This window comes from Polypterus senegalus, chromosome 11 (assembly GCF_016835505.1).
Source record: "Polypterus senegalus isolate Bchr_013 chromosome 11, ASM1683550v1, whole genome shotgun sequence".
Lineage (NCBI taxonomy): Eukaryota > Metazoa > Chordata > Cladistia > Polypteriformes > Polypteridae > Polypterus > Polypterus senegalus.
Window position 1 is genome coordinate 55,283,930 of NC_053164.1, and position 19,696 is coordinate 55,303,625.

The 19,696-nt window shown below is 35.7% G+C and overlaps 1 protein-coding gene across 2 annotated transcripts in view; it reads right to left on the reverse strand.

Annotated features, from left to right (window-relative positions):
* The window catches only part of LOC120539004 (antigen WC1.1-like), a 39,864-nt gene extending 29,888 nt beyond the window's left edge, over positions 1-9,976 (reverse strand). The window contains exons 1-3 of one of the 2 annotated variants that reach the window (XM_039768675.1): positions 9,891-9,919; positions 9,113-9,190; positions 7,451-7,753 (exon numbers count right to left, since the gene is read on the reverse strand). In XM_039768675.1, the coding sequence (XP_039624609.1) occupies positions 7,451-7,745 (295 nt within the window). In that variant the 5' untranslated portion in view covers positions 7,746-7,753; positions 9,113-9,190; positions 9,891-9,919. Of the gene's footprint in view, positions 1-7,450; positions 7,754-9,112; positions 9,191-9,890 lie in introns of both variants that reach the window. The other variant, XM_039768674.1, reaches the window with a different exon arrangement.
* Between the last annotated feature and the right edge of the window lie 9,720 nt (positions 9,977-19,696).

A 19,696-nucleotide genomic window follows, 5' to 3' on the forward strand; every position in this document is an offset into this window, starting at 1 on the left:
GGCTGCCAGTCTTTTGTATTAGAAATTGATTCAAGTCATAATGGTCTTGGGGCTATTCTTTCACAGGAGTGTGATGGCAAGCTAAAATCATTTGCTTATGCAAGTTGCGGAGTTAGGCCCACTGAGAGGAATATGCAAAACTATAGTTACGTGAAATTGGAATTTTTTGCTCTTAAAGGGGCTACGACTCAAAAATTAAGGGAATACTTGTTGGGGAATCAATGTATTGTTTACACCAATAATAATCCTTTGATTCATCTACAGACTACAAAATTTAGAGGAACAGAACAATGATATTAAATGCCCTGGACTTATATGGTCACTTGTTGGCTTCATGGCTACTAGAAATTTTGGCTAATAACTTTACATGCTTGGAATTATCTAGCGATGGCAGAGAAAATATTTTCATAATGACTGATGTCTTCTCCAAATATACCCAAACTGCTTCTACTAGGGATCAGCAGGTCATACCAAAGTTAGCAGGAATAGCCAGGGTTCTTTTTGGTGTACATGCAAGAATACATTCTGACCAAGATCCAAATTTTGTATGTCATATTGTTTGATAGATGTGCCAGCTGTATGGGATTCACAAATCTCATATCACTCCTTATCACCCTGAAGGAAATGGTTAGTGTGAATCTTTGCTTCCATTTGGGAGTTGGGCATCATCCAAGCCGACTGGAAAATGAGACTTGTCACCCCTATCTGGAAAGGGAACAGTGGTCACCTGGATTGTGGCAATTACAGGGGATAACACTGCTCTTGGTGCCAGTAAAGGTTCTTGCTATGGTCATCCTCAATAGGATCTGCAATCACTTGCTCACCTACCAGCGACCGGAGCAGTCTAGTTTTACGTCTAAGAAGTCTACCATCAACCACATCCTGGCACTCTGGGTTCTCATCGAGCACGAACATGAATATCAGCAGAGTTTCTTTGAAGCCTTTGTTGATTTTCATAAAGCGTTCCACTCAATTGATTGAACTGGCCTGTGGGACATCCTGAAACATTGTGGGATCCCCCAAAGTTGCCGAATGTCATGGTCAGCCTGTACATTGGTACTGCAAGTGCACAACCTGTGCGTTTTTTTTCCAGTTGATTCTGGGGTTCGTCAGGGGTGTGTTCTTCCTCCTACCTTGTTTATTGCCTACTTGGACTGGGTGTTGGACAGGGTCATGGGCTCCAGCAGCTGTGGGGTATCTTTGAGTGAAGAAAGATTCACTGATTTTGACTTTGTTGATGATGCTGTGATCTTCGCAGAGTCAACAGAAGCTCTGATTGGGGGCTCTTGAGAGACTGAGCGAGGAGTCTGAGTGTCCTGAACGAAACCAAGATCCAGGCCTTTAATGACCTCTTGGGCACAGCCATCAGCAGTGTGTCTGTCTGCAGGGAGAGTGTTGACTGTGTTGAGAGGTTTACTTACCTCAGCAGCGACATTCATGTCTCTGGTGACTGTTCCTATGAGGTCATGAGGTCACTAGAAAATGGTGTGTGGCACTCCCAATATCTTTGCAAAAGGAGGAAGGTCCAAGTCTTTAGAGTTGAGGACTGGACTCCTTTGGTACTGTGTCTCTTCGGAGAATCCTTGGATACCATACAATGGCCATGTGTCATGGTTCGCCAAGAGTTATCTGGTTCAAAGGATCCTCATCATTGGGGAGACCCAAGCGGCTGGACCAGGCCAAGAGGACGCCAACGTAACACCAGGCTGTTCTAGATAGATTGTCATTTCCAGAGGGTAGGATGGGACGACGTGTCTGCCTGGACGGTTGCCAACTGGGATTCCAAGCTGTTTCATTGTGTGGTGGGTTCGGCGAAATGCTCTACTGGTGCATGCTCCTCAGCCTGACCTATTATAGAAACTCTGAAATCTACTGCCTCTTATATTTATTGCTTTGCTAAATCCTAATGCTTCAAGGGTTGCAAAGACTGCTCTGTAAAATATAAAGAGATGCCAATCCCACCCTCTTCTCAAGATCTGATTCCAACTGACTGCCACTTGTTCCCAAATCTATCCACCGTATTCAGATCTATCCACTGTGGGAGAGGCTGCACTAACAAGACAAAATATTTTATTTAAATGGTATAGAAAACACTTTCTGAATGTTAGAACAAATATTGTACTGGCCACAGGAGTTATGTTGAAGAATAAAACTTGTTCAGTTTTACTGCTGTTTATCTTCTCTTAAAACATTTTGATCAGCCCTTGCACCTTTATCACTTGAGACTTTTGATCATTCAGTGCATAATAAAAACTTAAATGAAGGCTAAATAGCTTCATGTTCAGCAAAAAATGCACACTTATTACATTAGGATTCATCTGTATGTGACTAAAGTGTCCAAAAAAATTTAGTTTCTTTGTAACTGGCAGTCAGAATAGAATTTTTTTTATTAATACAGCTTGTGTATTTGCAAAGATTGTGGATGATTCCCCTCATCACCTAAGCATGGAAAGATGACTACATGTGAAGATTCCATTTCAGTGTTTTTACATAGCAATAGATATTTGCCAAGCAAAGAACACCATGCCCAAGTAAAAAAATGGTGAACCAAGATGCAATATTTAAAATATTGCCACTTAAATTTAAATAAATCTGTGTCTTAGAACTGTGCAGTAAGCAAGTTGTAAAGGGAAAACCTATCATCATGCATTGAAGACTATAAAGTTATGTTTCTGTTTATTTATTTACTTATCAATGAGCTTGAATTGTAACACTTGTACACATACTGCTCTCTGAGTAATTTAACAATCCAGTGATTCTACATTCGTTTCTCTGTCATCTATGCAAGGACACTGAGCACTGGTTAGTCAAAGGGTTTACTTTTAGAATAGCACACACATATTGAAAGGATTAATGAAAAGCCATTCATGAAGTCATTTGCAAACTGACTTTCAAAATGTTTGTATAGTTTCAACATTTTTACTTTAGGTTTGCTAACTGTGCATCATCTGGATGATTTTTCTTTTTGTTTCTATTACCCTGACATTCTGTAAAGGATGAAAAGGGAATATTCAAGAAACTCACAGCTAAATAAATGCCCACAATGCATACTTGTAACTAAATGAGGTGGACTAATTGTATGCCTCAGTGGGATGATGACGCATCCAGGTTGGTATCTGTATTGCACACAATGCTGAATGTATAGTATCCAACCTTGCAGCCATGAACTGGGCAATGCAGGTACTGAAAAGGAATAAACAGATGAGTGAACAGAAAGATTTGTGTAGTTTGGTTACTCCCACGTTGTACATTTTTTTTAAAAAGGTGATTTAGAAGAAAAGAGAAAAAAATCTTCAAAACCATCAAAAATAGCATTTTGACATTAATATTATGCTACAAAGTTGTATGACATGTAAGATGTGTAAGGAAAAATGTAAATAGCACGTTATCAAATGTCAACTAAACAGTTATCGATAATAGTTAAATATTTTTACTAAATAGATGAGAGTTATAGGAAATTATCAGTGATTAAGTTTTAAATACCCAGACATGACCATGTAGCACCAGGGGACTGGTAAAGCACGTAAGGCAAGAGCCTGACATGATAAGCAGAGATATGCAATGTACCTTTTGGATTTATAAAGATAAAATTTGTCTTATAATCGGGCAGCAAACACATTCACAGTACAATCAATGTAGCACTAAAACAAAAATTCTATGTCAGTGGGTTCTATGTAAATAAGTTTAATAATTTAACACATGACAAAATATTAATTAAAAGTAATTATTATAAATAATTAATAATTATTTCACTGCAGTTAAGTTTCCATACAACAGTTAAGTTAGGAGGTATTAATATTGGAGCAACCCTTAAAGTACATTTATAATAAATCAATACATTAAACTTATGATAAAAGAAAAATGTTTTAATTTCTTGTCTTAAAGATATTATTATTGACTACCCAAAGTACCTTTTATCGTTGGATACTGTATATTTGTATAATTTGTTTAGTTAGAGGTTAACTACTTTCTGGGTTAAAGCTTTAAATGAGTTCTTTGTATTTAGTGTGTTTTTAAATGTTGACTTGTTTAATAATTGAATCCATGGATCTCAGAAAGCATTTTCAGTAATTGAGGGATTGGGGTTCACAGACATCGCTGCAGGTTTCCATATTATTACAGGAGAGAACACCAGTGGTAACACTTGATAAAGTTATAAGGATGATTCAAAGTTGATTTACTCAACATTAAAGTTGCTGCAAATCATCACATTGTATTGGCATGAAAGCCTGAAACGATAACCGCCTCATTATAATATGGACTTGAATAAATGTCTACATTAAGAATGAATAAAATTTACAAATAACATCATCGGTCATTCACTTTCTACCATATTCTAAACAGCAATACTGAATGTGCTGCAACATCATGCTTCATTCTGTGTCATCATGGCTTATCTCTATTGTACTCTTTTTCTGGTATACAATAGCATTAGCTTTTTCAAAAATGTAAGGTTGTGCTTTGATAAAAAAAAAATATATTGTTACATGTAATGTATATGATGCAATGAAATTCCTATCTGCATGTTTGACCAGCACAGAGCAGGCAACCACTGTCCTCGCTTTGCTTGTTATGTATAATGTTCATCCATTTTATAAATATGCTTATAATATCAAAAAATAATTGGTAAGGATGAATTAATAAACAGTTTTTTGAAATTACTGTTAAAGTTTGTTTAGTGGGATTTTACTGAAAACTCTCTGAAAAACATATTTTGGAGATTCAAAAGTTTGGAATTTGAAAGAAAGGATCATTACTCCTTAAGGGTTTAGTATTAATGTACACCCCTTTTGGATCCATATATTTTTCATAAAAGGGTGTTAATTAAAATAAATGGACAAAAACTGCCTTTTGTAAATTAAACATGGCTAAACACAACCCACAAGGAGACAAAAGGCCATGCTGTTAAACAAAAGCTGTAATCTAGGAAAACAATGAAATTGTTGTCCAAGTTAGTTAAGAGGAAAACGCTATACTGTACCTGCAGTCTTGGGTGAGCCCCTACTTTGGCCAGTATGAAACTTTGTGTGTGGTGATAATAATATCCTATCATCAGCCCCAGCACACTCCTGTTGCCTCACATTGTTTTTTTGGTTGCTGCTCCATTACAAATCCTCTCCTTGATACTAAAAATGCCTTTAATTAAAGTTGGATCAATGGCAACATAAATGCAAAATTTTGCTAAAATCAGATCAATGGTTTTTGTGCGATTGGTAAACAAACAGATTTTTTTATTTGTAGTAATTAATTACATTTTGTGTGTTCTGCAATTTAACAGAGATTAACTATGTTGTCTCAATTAAAAAAAGAAAAAGTTGTTTTGTGAAGTAGTGCTAAATAAGAGAAAACAGCCTAGTATTAAAAAACGCCTTCCACAACTACATAAAACTAGTCATTTTATGAAAGAGTTATTTATCCTCATTTAGTTTATTAAATATTTTTGCAACATATTTAAATTTTATGATAATAGTGAGAATAGAATGTAATTAAATGTATGAAGAGAGTACATAAATATAAGATTTTTAATATAATTTTACAATATTATTTAGTTAAGAGCAGCACAAATATGCTTGTGATGGCTTAAACAGTTTTCATGGATATTTACTGGACATATTTTTTAACAGATATAAGCAGCCCTTCAAAAAACTCTGTAGTATCCAAGGGATTCTGCTGTCTTCTGTGGAGGCAATGCCAAAAGCATTGAAACTTAGGTAACTAATTAAATAGCCTAATAATAAAAGGATTTTGAATGTGACACATATGAATGGACACCTGTTTTCTCCAGAATTTAGTTTGTTATTGCCACATAAGTTTCAAGGCTAGCCTCTGCATCTGAGTCATCGCAGCACTGACTGAAAAAGGTAATCTCAAAAATTGTGTGAAGCCAGCAAATTTCATTGAACAAAATTATTCTGTGTTGATCTACATGCAGAAGGGATGGTAATTCCCATTAATAAAAAGATATATTATTCTTGAAAATGTATAATTTTATTATAAAAATTCATCCGGTCAATTTCTAATGAATCTGTCATAATATTAGTTTTTTTGTTTTCTGATGACAGCATATCTGGTGGAAGAAGTAAATGTAGTTCTGCAATTTCAAAGAATTAGTTATTTTAACTTTTAGTACTGGTCTTCCTTTTATTTTGCTGAGCTAGTCATACCAGGTCATTCTTTCATTAATAACTTTTTCCAACACCTCCATTACAAATTCTCAAATGCTCCCAAACCATTCTGATGATGCAGTATATCCCTCCCTGTCCTTCCATAGGATGAAAAATGAAGGCATTTCCATCCTAATCCAAACTAAGGTTCACACTTCATTGCTTTAGGAGCTTGGTTTTAAAGCCTGGCCCAGTGACTGTGAAGTTTGCATGCAGGGTTTCTCAGTGTACTCTGACATGCAAATATAGGTTGATTATAGCTGGCATTAAATAGATTTATTATAAATGAGTATGTGTGTGTGTGTGAGGAAGGAGGGAGTATACCCCACCATATACTAGAAAACCCTCTAGTTAATTTCTGCTTTGTCTGATTCTATCATGATAAACTCCTTCCCCCTTAGAACTTGTAATAGAATAATGAGGAAAGTTGATTGATGGATAATAACAAATGATATGCCTATGTATGTTGTCTACACTATAGATTTAAAGCAGGAAACATACTGGTACAAATCATGTGATACATTAACTTAAAACAGTACAGACCATAAATATCCGTCCATCCATCAATCATTCTAACCCACTTATTCAGGGAAGGAGGAGCCTGTCCTAACAAGGCAGGAACAACACCTGGACAGGGCATTAGTCCATCGCAGGGTGAATGCACACACACTAAGGCCAATCCACCTAACCAGCATGTCTGTGTACTGGGGGAGGAAACTGAAGCACCTGAACTCATGTGAACAAGGGGAGAACATCCAAACTTCACACACAGACATAGGGACATGAAACTCCTTATTGCGAGGCAGCAGCAATACCACTGCACCACCATGCCACCCCCATAAATATTCATGTAAGTGAAAAAAAACCTGGACTGTGTAAGGGTAGATATGAGGTACTTCTTTTCTCCAGTATTTTACTGTAAGTTTATTAGTTTATTGTTTATTTGATAGCAAGAAATCAAAAATTTTCTTTTTTCTTTTCTATAAATTCTATAAATTAATGTGTAAACTATTTGGTTTACCTGCTGTGAAAATAATTATTATTATTAATTATATAATTATTATGAATGAAAACTACTTACATTGCAACTGCTGAAAATTATTGTAACATTGTTTTCTTTTTTCAATAGATATTGTATATTCTTCAATTTAAAGGAATAAAACTGGCATCTGTCTTACTATGTTTTGAAACCTTACTGTAATTTAATGGTGAATTTGAAAATACTTTTTAAAATAAATGCCAAAAAGCAAAATCTGCAACATGATAATGAGAGATTCATCTCGTACCTGAGCACACAACACTTGCGTCTTCATAATGTTCACAGCCAGTAGTTTGTGCACTTCTACACTCACTGAATGTAGACTCCAGTCCATGGCAGTGATAATGCCAGATTCTCCCAGTTCCTTGTCCAAAGTGAGCAAAGGATAGGGCTGACAGTGCCTTTCCACAGCCCAGCTCTCTGCACACCACGGCAGCATCCTGCATGTCCCAGTTGTCATCACACACTGTACCCCATGCTCCACTGTGAAACACCTCCACTCTCCCCTCACAAGGTCCACGTCCCTTCACCAGCCTTGCCATATTACTACCTAGAAAGAGAAGAAAGAAACTTTAAATCTCCATTCAACAGCACACTCTAATCACTTTCAGAGAATAATTAAGAATAAAGCACAAATAATTACTGGACCCTGTTCACCGCAGTGATTCACTTATAGGTTTTTTTATACTTTACAAAATCTGCCAAAAATATTAACCAGTATTCCACAAACTTTAATAACATTGTAGAAACCTATACAGTGAGCTAAGTTAGCCATATTTCATACATAATTCAATTAAGATATTTGTTTTCATATTTATATCATTGATTCCTGTGCTTTTACTACTGGTTTAGATGTATGCAGTGTTTGCTTTGCATAGGTAATACTAAAAATTAATCTAAAACTGATTCTACATTTATTCACAAGTATAAAATCTAAATTATTATGTAATGTTTTCAAATCAGACTATTTAAGAGCTAAAGGATTTCCAGAAAAAGCAGACACAAGATGGTTTAAAATTTTAATGTGACTATTTTTCGCAAGATTAAAAGTTCAACTGATAAAAGTTCTTACATTAATTTTTTTTATTGTTCTGTGCAATTGTCAAAGCAAACAATTGCATTCATTTTAGTGCAGCGAGGGAATTTTATACATGGCTTTTCAGTTAAATAAATTATGCAAAGTAATTTCTCTAATATATTTGTATATATTTGAATATACAGATATATTGATCTGTATACTGTATGTATTTCAACATATTTTCTGGGATTTATTTTCACCTCATATATTACATTTTATAAAACATTCCTGGAAATATATAAAGAAATTAACAGATTTACTGTATTATGGTAACAACCTTCATGTGACAACTCGGTATAGAGGGATCATAAACTATTTTTGTGTATTACATATAGAGTTGCATTATGGCAGAAGTGTGCACTAAACATTCCTATCTCATATAAGTATTAATTATAAGTTGCAGCATTCCTAAACAATACTTTATGAAGGATATTTTGGAAGCTTTTCTGAAACAATTTTATTTTGAAGCTTAAAAAATTATAAGCATGAAAATAATTTTAATCATAAATAAAATAGTAAACAGTTAATAAAATTTGAGTGGACTGTTTCATATGTGATTAAAACTAAATCAAAAGAAATTAAATATGAAATTAATCCAATTCTTATCAAATAGATGATGATGGTACAATTGTGTGTACAAAAAGTAAAATATTCTAAATTTGACAAATGTAATGATTTGATTATTATAAGCATACAGTATATCATTCTAAAACAATGTGTCATTCCAATTTGGATATCTATGCAATTTTCTGTAGTTAAAAAATACATATTTCACATTTCAAAATGTAATATTTCTGGATTAAATAAAGCTCTAGAATTTTGAAAGCTCACCTTCTTACATTGCCTCAAACAAAACTGATTCATGCTTTGTGTCCAATGCTTCCAGAATAATCTTCATTCCCTAGAAGCCTAGAATGGATTAATCGGGCTTTGAAAATGGACAGATCCTCCTTTCATTATTATATCCTTGCAGATATTCTGCATACTGTTTGTAATTCTTTATTTTAAATAACAATTTGTGAATATGTAGAAGCTGTTCAGTATTACACTGATTGTCACTTTCAATATTAACACAGACTAGTTAAGTTTGAAAAATGCATGAAGGCATGTTGTTAATCAATTTTTTGAAAAGAAAATAACAGTTAATATAGAAAGCTAGGTTAATGATAATTTTAAAATAAAAAATTAAGGCAATTAGCAAAGGGCAACAGAATTCCAGGGTCCCAAGTTTGAATAATGGTCCAGGTACTGTTCTTTTTTATGTAGAATTTGAAAATGCTTCCAATGTTATTTGTGAGGTTTTTCTCTTAATGCTAAAGTTTTCCTTCCTCAAAGGTTTGTGTGTTGGCTTAAATTGTTAATTAGCATTTCTAAATTGGTCCTATATAAGAGAGAACTAATCTTGTTTTTAATAACTTAAGTTAATTATCCATTCATGTTGCATCTGTTTTGATTAAGAAAACATGATTTCATTAAAGTAACATTAAAAGTAATATTTAAGAATTACAGTATCTTTGTGATGTTGAATATTCTAAAAAAACTATTTAGAAGCAAGAGCAATCCACACATTTCACAGGGCATATTTTCAGGAATTAAAACAATGACTTACAGACTGGTGTGAGCAGAAGCAAGGCAACCAAGCAGATCAGTGACCCTTTTTGGCAGCTCCTCATGGTTCATCACCCTAAGTGTTCTCTCTTCACAATGAAGTCAAGACTCTTCTATGCCCTCAGATCACTATATCTGGTAATCTGTCATCTCACACCTGCATTAGAGGCGCAGCGCTGTAATCCACCAATCACACACATCTCAGTTCTCTAAAGATTTAGTAAGGAAACATTAAAAGAAAGTTTCTTCCAAACCATATTTGTTTTTTGTTTTTTTATGTTTTGGTGTATGTTTCATGAGGTTTTCCTGATTTTGGTTTCTTTAGATTTTGCAATACTCTTAAAGGAGATGGATTTTTTTAAAAGTTAGCATGAAATTAGCCTAACCCAAAAGAATATTAACATTATTAATCTAGTTAAGATTATAGAGTTTTAAATGAATACATTTATGGCATTATAAAATTATCCATCGATTAATTGCCAGACCTGCTTTATCCAATTCAATTTCCAGGGGCCTAAAGATTGGACCAAATTATTACCATTAGAAAAAATTCAAGAGAAAATATTTCCAATAGCATTTATTTGTGTATTTTTGAGTTTCTAATTCAATGCAGACACTTTAAAAATGATAAGAACCTAAAGACTTTTTAAAATTATTGTGCATAGTATACGTCACTTTTATATTTTTTACATTGGTATATATAATTTAGGGCAGTGGCAGTGTTTAGTGCTACTACCTGACAGCTCCAGCCCTGCATTTTTAATAGCAATCATCTGTTTAGAGTTTCCACCATCTTCCAATGTTTGGATGGAATTTCTATGGCTATGGTAGGTTTCCTTGTACACCACAAACATAGGTCTTAATTGGTAACTCTGAATTAAATCATTATGAGTAACTGACAATTTAGAGTGTTATCCCTACCCTTGTCCTTGGGATTAGATAACCAGATGAGATGGTTTGATTTAATTATATCTAAGCCAGGGAGGGATCATTGTTTCCTAAATTAAGAAATTACATCAGAGGGAATCCATCCAACCTTGTGTTCTTTTTCCGGGATGAAAGTTGATATCCGAGCAGTGTGATGCTCCATGCCCACAGCTTTAGGCACCAACCATTGTTGGTGCATCTTTGTTCATCATGGCTGGGATGTGCCAATGAGATACACAGACAGAAAAAATAGAGCAAAACCTATAAATTATTTATTAAAAAGTTCAGTCTTTTTCACATAATGTTAATGTGCACTTACTGTATATAAATACACTAGCAGAATACCCGCGCTTCGCAGCGGAGAAGTAGTGTGTTAAAGAAGGTACGAAAAAGAAAAGGAAAAATTTGAAAAACAACGTAACTTGATTGTTATTGTAATTGTTTTGTCATTGATATGAGTGTTGTTCTCATATCTATCTATCTATATATATATATATATCTCTATCTATCTATCTATATATATATATGTTGTTCTCATATCTATCTATATCTATACTAATAAAAGGCAAAGCCCTCACTCACTCACTGACTAAATCACTGACTCATCACTAATTCTCCAACTTCTCGTGTGGGTGGAAGGCTGAAATTTGGCAGGTTCATTCCTTACAGCTTCCTTACAAAAGTTGGGCAGGTTTTATATCGAAATTCTACGCGTAATGGTCATAACTGGAAGCAGTTTTTCTCCATTTACTGTAATGGAGATGAGCTTCAACGCCGGGGGGAGTTTCGTGTGACATCATCACGCCTCCCACGTAATCACGCAGTACATAGAAAACCAGGAAGACCTCAAAAAAGTGCTTAAGAAAACATGCATTATATAATTGAGAAGGCAGCGAAACAATAAGAAGCGGCGAGTGACATATACAACCATATTCATGAGTTCTGCTACTTGGAAACAAAGCACGATGTAAACCTACACTTTAAATTAAGTTCATAGACAGGCTGCGCTGGCGTTTGTAATTTAGTGCCTGCCCATATAAGGCCGTCCGTCAGCGGCAATCCAATAGCAAACTGCCACGGGTAAATATTCACGGGTGAAGGACTGTGCTTATGGAGAGGAAGATGAGATGGTCAGGGTGGTGTTTGACACAAACTCAGCGAAACTGCGAGAGAAAGTTTTAAGTGCCAGGACTAAGGTAACATTAAATACAGCCATGGACATAGCACGAGATGGCACCAGCACAGCTGGGAACCTTCGATGCATGTACACCGAGTGGCTCCGTGAACTGGCGCAGTGCACAGATAAAAGGTAACAGTTCCAAAGAGCTGAACAAAACCGAATTACACAATTGAAAAGGCAGCAAAAAATATGAAGCGTCTCATACATACAAGCATATTCATAAATCCAACTACTGCGGAAACAAAGCACACGTTGGAAAAAGTCAATGTCCCGCTAAAGGAAGACAGTGTAAAAAACCCGTGCATGCAGTGTGTCAGGTCTCAGATAAAGAAGAAGGCGAGCTGTTTATTGATGCAGTAAGAAACGAATCGATGAATGAAACCTGTCATCTTTACAGCGATTGACAAACACGGAATGTAACTTGAACACAACACATCCTACAAATACGAACCTGATTGAAAGAAATAATGATAATCAAATCCTTGATGACAGCAACACTCAGTAACACTCACAAAACAAATACTGTATATTGACAGTCATGTTACGTTATTTTTAAAATGTTCCCTTTTCTTTTTCTAGCTTTTTTAACACACTACTTCTCCGCTGCGATACGCGGATATATATATATGTATATATATATAACCCGATCTACATACTCGAATAATGGATACTTTATTCGCCATCAATGATTGTTTTGGTAAAGCCATACTCAGTGTATTCATTAGATGAGCGGTAAAAAGTAAGGCGAGGGAGGATGACTTATTGAGGCATGCAGGCTGTAGTGCGCGTCAACTCTATCTGAATTGCGATCACATTTGAAAAATATATCTTTTCAAGTTCTATTTAGTCCATATGTGTCAAACTCAAGGGCGCGGGCCACATCCGCCCGGCGTGTAATTATATCCGCCCGCGAGATCATTTTATATACTGTATTATTGTTATTAAAGCCCGGGTATATGAAGCGCTGGTAACACAATAAACTACAGATCCCATAATGCAGCGCTTCAGCTGCCTTGCCGAACACTTACTGCGTTAATCAAGTCTACCTTATGATGCTGCAAGTTATTGCAAAGCTAGCTCACACGATGCTGAAGAGAAAAGTTGATTCTGAAAATAGAGCCTTTAAAAACCGATGGGAGGCTGAGGATATGTTTACTGAACCCGTGTGTCTCATTTGTGGAGCTAATGTGGCTGTAATTACAGAATTTAATCTAAGACGGCACTATAAAACAAAACATCAGGGTAACCTGAAAGACCTGAATGCAATGCAGAAGATACAGAAAGCAGAAGAATTAAATAAGAATCTGACACTTCAGCGGATGTTTTTACCCGTGCACAATCACAAAGTGATTTCAATTGAAGCTGCTTTTATGGGAGACACAACCACTTGCCCCACTTTCCCTATTACCAAGTAATGTTAAACCAAGTCATCACTACGGTGTTCCCAAATACACACTTTGCTGATAAACTGAGCGCACTGAGTTTGCACGGCGCTTTGGTGACTTTGAAGAACAAAAAAAGTCCGTCTACATGCGGCTCGAACCTTGTGCATGTTTGGTAGCACATATCTGTGTGAGAAGCTCTTCTCAGTGATAAAGACTAACAAAACAGCACACAGGAGTCGCCTCACTGATGAGCACCTGCAATCCATCCTGAGAATCTCCACAACACAGAACCTCACACCAAACAGAAACGAACCTGTTGCCAAAAAAAGATGCCAGGCGTCCAGCTCTAAAATGACATATGAGCAAAGACAACTGAATGATTTGATTTGTTATTGCTGAAAGGAACAGATTTTATTTATATTTCCAGGTTTTGTTATGCAGCATGTTCATATTTGAATTTGTATAATTTTGACAGGATATATTTTTATGGAGAGCAAAATCTTTTGGGATATTTAAAATCTAAGTTTATTTTTTATAAAATATAAAATTACATAAGAGTAAAGAAATTTGAATGTTTGTTCTTTTAATGTTTACTTTATTTCTAACTTGTATAATTTAGACAGGATATATTTTTATGGAGAGCAAAATATTATAAGTTGTTTAAGGTTTGAGTTGATTTATTCAGGAATAATATTCCTGTCTGTTTTTACCATTCCTACCAAAGATATTTCTGTCGACTAAATAAAAATTCCTTCTATTTAAAATTTAAATAGAACTTGAACAAATACTAATATAAGTTCATAATATCCACGCAGACTTGCACGTAAGAGCGGTGTCATCTGTTTTAACAAACAGCGTATTGCACTGATCTGAAATAGCTGTGTGTGTATATATGTAGATATGTATGTATATGTATATATATGTTTATATATGTGTGTGTATGTATATATATATATGTATTTGTGTGTATATATGTATGTGTGTATGTATATGTATGTATATATATATATATGTAGATATATATATATGTATGTATATATGTGTGTGTGTATATATATGTGTATATGTATAGATATGTATATATATATATATGTTTGTGTGTGTGTGTAAATATATATATATATATTTATATTTATATATATATATATATATATATGACAGCAACACTCATCACTCACAACAGTGACAAAACAATTACATTGACAATCATGTTACGTTATTTTCAAAATGTTTCCTTTTCTTTTTCATTGCTTCTTTAACACATTACTTCTCCGCTGTGAAGCTCGGGTATTCTGCTAGTATATATATATATGTTGTTCTCATATCTATCTATATATATATATATCTCTTTCTATCTATCTATCTATATATATATATATATATATATATATATATATATATATATATATATATATACCCGCTTGACAGCGGAGAAGTAGTGTGTTAAAGAAGGAAAGAGAAAGAAAAGGAAACATTTTGAAAATAACGTAACATGATTGTCAATGTAATTGTTTTGTCACTGTTATGAGTGTCGCTGTGATATATATATATATATATAGCAAAATACCCGCACTTCGCAGCGATGTCATGTGTTAAAGAAGTTATGAAAAGAAAAGGAAACATTTTAAAAATAATGTAACATGATTGTCAAAGTAATTGTTTTGTGTATTTGGCGGCAGCGTCACAAAGTTTTTTTCGTCTAGCTGCATCAGAAAATGTACCACGACGTCTGACACGCCTCCTTTTTACTGTTTTCTCACAGCTTGGATTGCTGCTGTCATATATATACACACACACACACACACACACATACATACATATATATACACATACATATCTTCATATCTACATATCTATATACATATCTACATATACACATATATATATATATATATACATACCTATCATCATATATACACATACATACATACATACACACACACAAATTATATATATGTGTGTATGTGTGTGTGTGTGTGTGTGTGTGTGTGTGTGTGTGTATATATATATATATATATATATATATATAATGTAGATAGGGGTGTGTGTGTGTTTATATATATATATATATACACATACATACATATATATACACATACATATACTTGTGTGTATGTTTGTATGTGTCTATATGTGTGTGTATAGCTTTGGTCACTGAGTGCAAGGGAAAAATAATAAAATATAGTCTATAAGTTATTAAACAGTAAAACATTAACGTTTTAAGAAGTACAGGTACATTGAGCACTACTGGAGTGGTTTCAGGTAAACTACATTTTAAAGACTGTGTAACACAACAGGTAAGTAACTAACAGCAGCTAAAATGTATATGGATCATCTCTTGGTAGTAGATCCCTTTTGAAAGGCGCTACACGACGGCTGTGGTATAGAAATTACATTTTCTATGTGAACGTTCAAATTTGTGCCTCTGGTAATGTGCCTTACCGGCATTTAAAGAAAATTAGTTTTGTGTCCTCTGCAGTGTTAAGAGAAAGGCTTTGGTTTGGGATAAAAGGAAAAAGGTGTAAAGAAAGGAAAGTTGCCTTTTTCTTTTATATAGTATAGAGAGATGTGTTCGCTGACGTTATGATCGCCTTTTGGGGACAGTCGCGTGGGTCTTGTGTAGACTGGTGAGACGTCCCGCCATTAATCAGCTGTGATGGCACTGTCAGTCCTCCACTCGTGTGCGTGTCTTCATAATCCGAGGTGAGGACCTCATAATCGTATACGTGCAAAAGAAAGTGTGAATCGCCTTAATATTATTTTTCCGTGGTGTAGAAAAGGGGTCCCGTGTTTGCACTTGTCTGGGCTATAGCGCAGGGGGAGGATGAAAAAAATTAAAAGTGCTCACTTTGACTTAAGGCAGAAGCGCAGTCAGCGTCTCAAAGGCCGGCACAGCTATGCACGCGCGCTGGCTGCTCGACTTTTGCTGGGCAGGAGACCACAGTTTTTGCAGACACGTTCATGATATCAAAAGTCTCAGCTCTTTGGAGGTCATTCATATATATATATATATATATATATAAAATCCCAGCCTCGAGGAGAAGTAGTGTGTTAAAGAAGTAATGAAAAGAAAAGGAAACATTTTAATAATAGCGTAACATGATTGACATTGTCATGAGTGTTGCTGTCATATATATGCCTGCCTAAATAAGTCACCCTCGCTTTGCTCTTACTTTATTTACCGTTCATTTAATCATGGCTATTGGCGGAAAAATTATAAAATGGAAGGAGGATGGCTTTACCAAAACAATTATTGATGGCGAATCGATTATTCATAAAGCTTGAATTGGTGATGTTTTTCTGTGTTAACCTCATATTTTTTCATACTTCTTCTCAAACTAAGGTGGTGCGAGGGTAAAATGAATCGGGATGCTAATCAATGTAATCGTGTACAGTACCAGGAAATCATGCATTGACAAAAGCTCCCTTTGCTTGTAATGCAAAGTGTGATTAAATGCATTATTTTTAACGCGTTATGGAGCACATGCATCGAAGCTTCTCAGCTGTGCTTGTGCTAAGAAAAGGAAAGATTTTAAAAATAACGTAACACGATTGTCAATGTGACCTTTTGTAAGTAGTGCCTGGAGGATTCAGTGTTTAGAAACTCGAGAGATAGCGTGTGTATTAACTTGTGGATTTTTCTGTGAGTATTTGGTGGCAGTCTGACGAAGTTGCTTGAAGACGGCATTAGCATGAGCTCAGCTCAGACCGAAATTAGATGAATGGGAGGGAGATGATGACGTGACTCCCCACCGCCTTAACTGTCAATCCCCACAAACACAGTCTCGAATTTGCATAAGCACACCCCTTCACCTACAATTTTAACTTAGTTACAAAGTGATCAAAACTCGTTTATATCCTCGTCCTCTCATTAAACTTGTATCCCGCATTACCTGTGGGCATGTGAAACGCCAGCGGTAGCCTGTCTATGAACTTAATTTAAAGTTTAGGTTTACACCTTGCTTTCTTTCCGAGGCAGCAACACTCATGAATATGGTAGTATATGTCACTCGCTCGCTTCTTATTGTTTTTCGCTGCCTTCTCAATTATATAATGCATGTTTTCTTAAGCGCTTTTTGGAGGTCTTTCTGGTTTTCTACGCACTGCGTTGACAATCAGTTCACGTGATTACGGGAGGCGTGATGATGTCACACGAAACTCCGCCCCCCCACGTCATTCCAGCTCAACTCCATTACAGTTAATGGAGAAAAATACCTTCCAGTTATGACCATTAGGCGTAGAATTTCGAAATGAAACCTGCCCAACTTTTGTAAGTAAGCTGTAGGGAATGAGCCTGCACAATTTCAGCCTTCTACCTACACGGGAAGTTGGAGAATTAGTGATGAGTGAGTGAGTGAGTGAGTGAGTGAGTGAGTGAGTGAGTGAGTGAGGGCTTTGCCTTTTATTAGTATAGATACAGTGCTTATTCAAGTACGCTCACACACACACATTATATTACAAACAAGAGACTTAAAATCTCCATCTCTGACTCTTTATACTTGCCAAATGACAGAAATTCACTGTATCTTTTCCATCAGCTGTACACTCTCCTCCATCATTAGTCTATTATGCCTGATCCCAAAGCACGTGCCATCCTTTTTGCAGACACCTTTACTTTGGTCACTGATCTGGAATGGAACAAAATCAGCAAACAAAACATCTGCATCCCTCTTGGTACCTTGACACCTTGATGCCTCCCTATTTTACTTTCACCCAGACAAAAAAAAAATTCTACAAAAGACACTCAGCTCATCTGCACCATAATGGGAACTAATTATTGTCAAGCTTTATAACACACTGGTGATGCCTCATCTGGAGTACTGTGTGCAGTTTTGGTCTCCAGGCTACAAAAAGGACATAGCAGAGCTAAAAAAGGTCCAGAGAAGAGCAACTAGACTGATTCCAGGGCTACAGGGGTGAATTATGAGGAAAGATTAAAAGAGCTGAGCCTATACAGTTTAAGCAAAAGAAGATTAAGAGGTGACATGATTGAAGTGTTTAAAATTATGAAGGGAATTAGTACAGGGGATCGTGACTGTTATTTTAAAATTAGTTCATCAAGAACACATGGACAAAGTTGGAAACTTTTTAAGGGTAAATTTCACACATACATTAGGAAGCTTTTCCTTACACAAAGAATGGAATTGGACATGTGCACCTACAGGTGTTTTTTCCTTAGGTATCAGGCCACAACTTGAAAATGTCATACATTTCAACTTACTAATTATAACTTAGCTTTCATTTTGGCAACTTCATTCAAAGGATGAACAGCATAACCAAGGTCAAATTTATAATGACTTACACCAAACAAAACTATACCAAAGAAATGTGGGAAGAATTGTTATCCAGCCCATCATACTTAACTCAGTTTAACTGTAAATGTGACAAGTCAGAGATAATTAAATTAAAATTGGTAACAAGTAACAATACATGTGGCACCTAGCTCTCAGACACTTGAAGGAAAATAGTTTGTCCGAGATCCTCCTAATGCAGTACTTGGGGAGTAAGCAAATAATATAACACACATATATATATAAAACATATAATTAGAAATGTGCAAAGATATTGACATATAAATTTCATTATTAGAGTTTCACTGTAGAGAAATAAATATTCACTTAATACTTCAATTCTCACTCAAGACACAGAGCATTCAGTTAAATTGTTTAAAATTAGAAGACAAGACTAAATGTAGTTATCCTTACAATTGTCACCAGTCCCTTTCATGAGGCTCTTTGTAAGGCAGTTCAAGGTGGTCAAAAATATCTTTCTCAGTCAGAGTGGGAAGTGGGAAGCCAGTGCTTATTTTCAGATTGCCCTTGCGGACAACGTTACTGTTGAGGGAGTGTTCAGAAAGGCTCATCCCCTTGGTCTTGGCCAGTGCCCGCATGGAACGGTTGAAGTGTGCTGAACCAGTAAAGTACATCAAAGCGCAGGCAAATTCACTGTAAGGCACTACGATGATGTCAAGTCTCCTGTGTTTACGTTCAGGTCCTAGGAAACGACAGACTCCAAGGTATTTCTTTTGATGTCCCTTTTCCTCATGGCTGACCGGATCATCTGTTAGGAAGCCACAATCAAGGGTGCCATCTTTTGCAATGTGAGACGTGAATCCAAGCAGGCAGTCCCTCAACTTTAACAGCGTGTGGTGTCGACAGCAAAACTTGGAACGGTCCTCTCCACCGAGGGTGATGCCAATGATTCCTTCAAGTATCTCTAACCAGAATCCAGGTTCCTAACAGAATCGGGGAGTCCTTTGATGGAGGACTAGTTCTCCAGGCCTGATTCACCTGCTCGTGGACGTTCTTCAGAGAA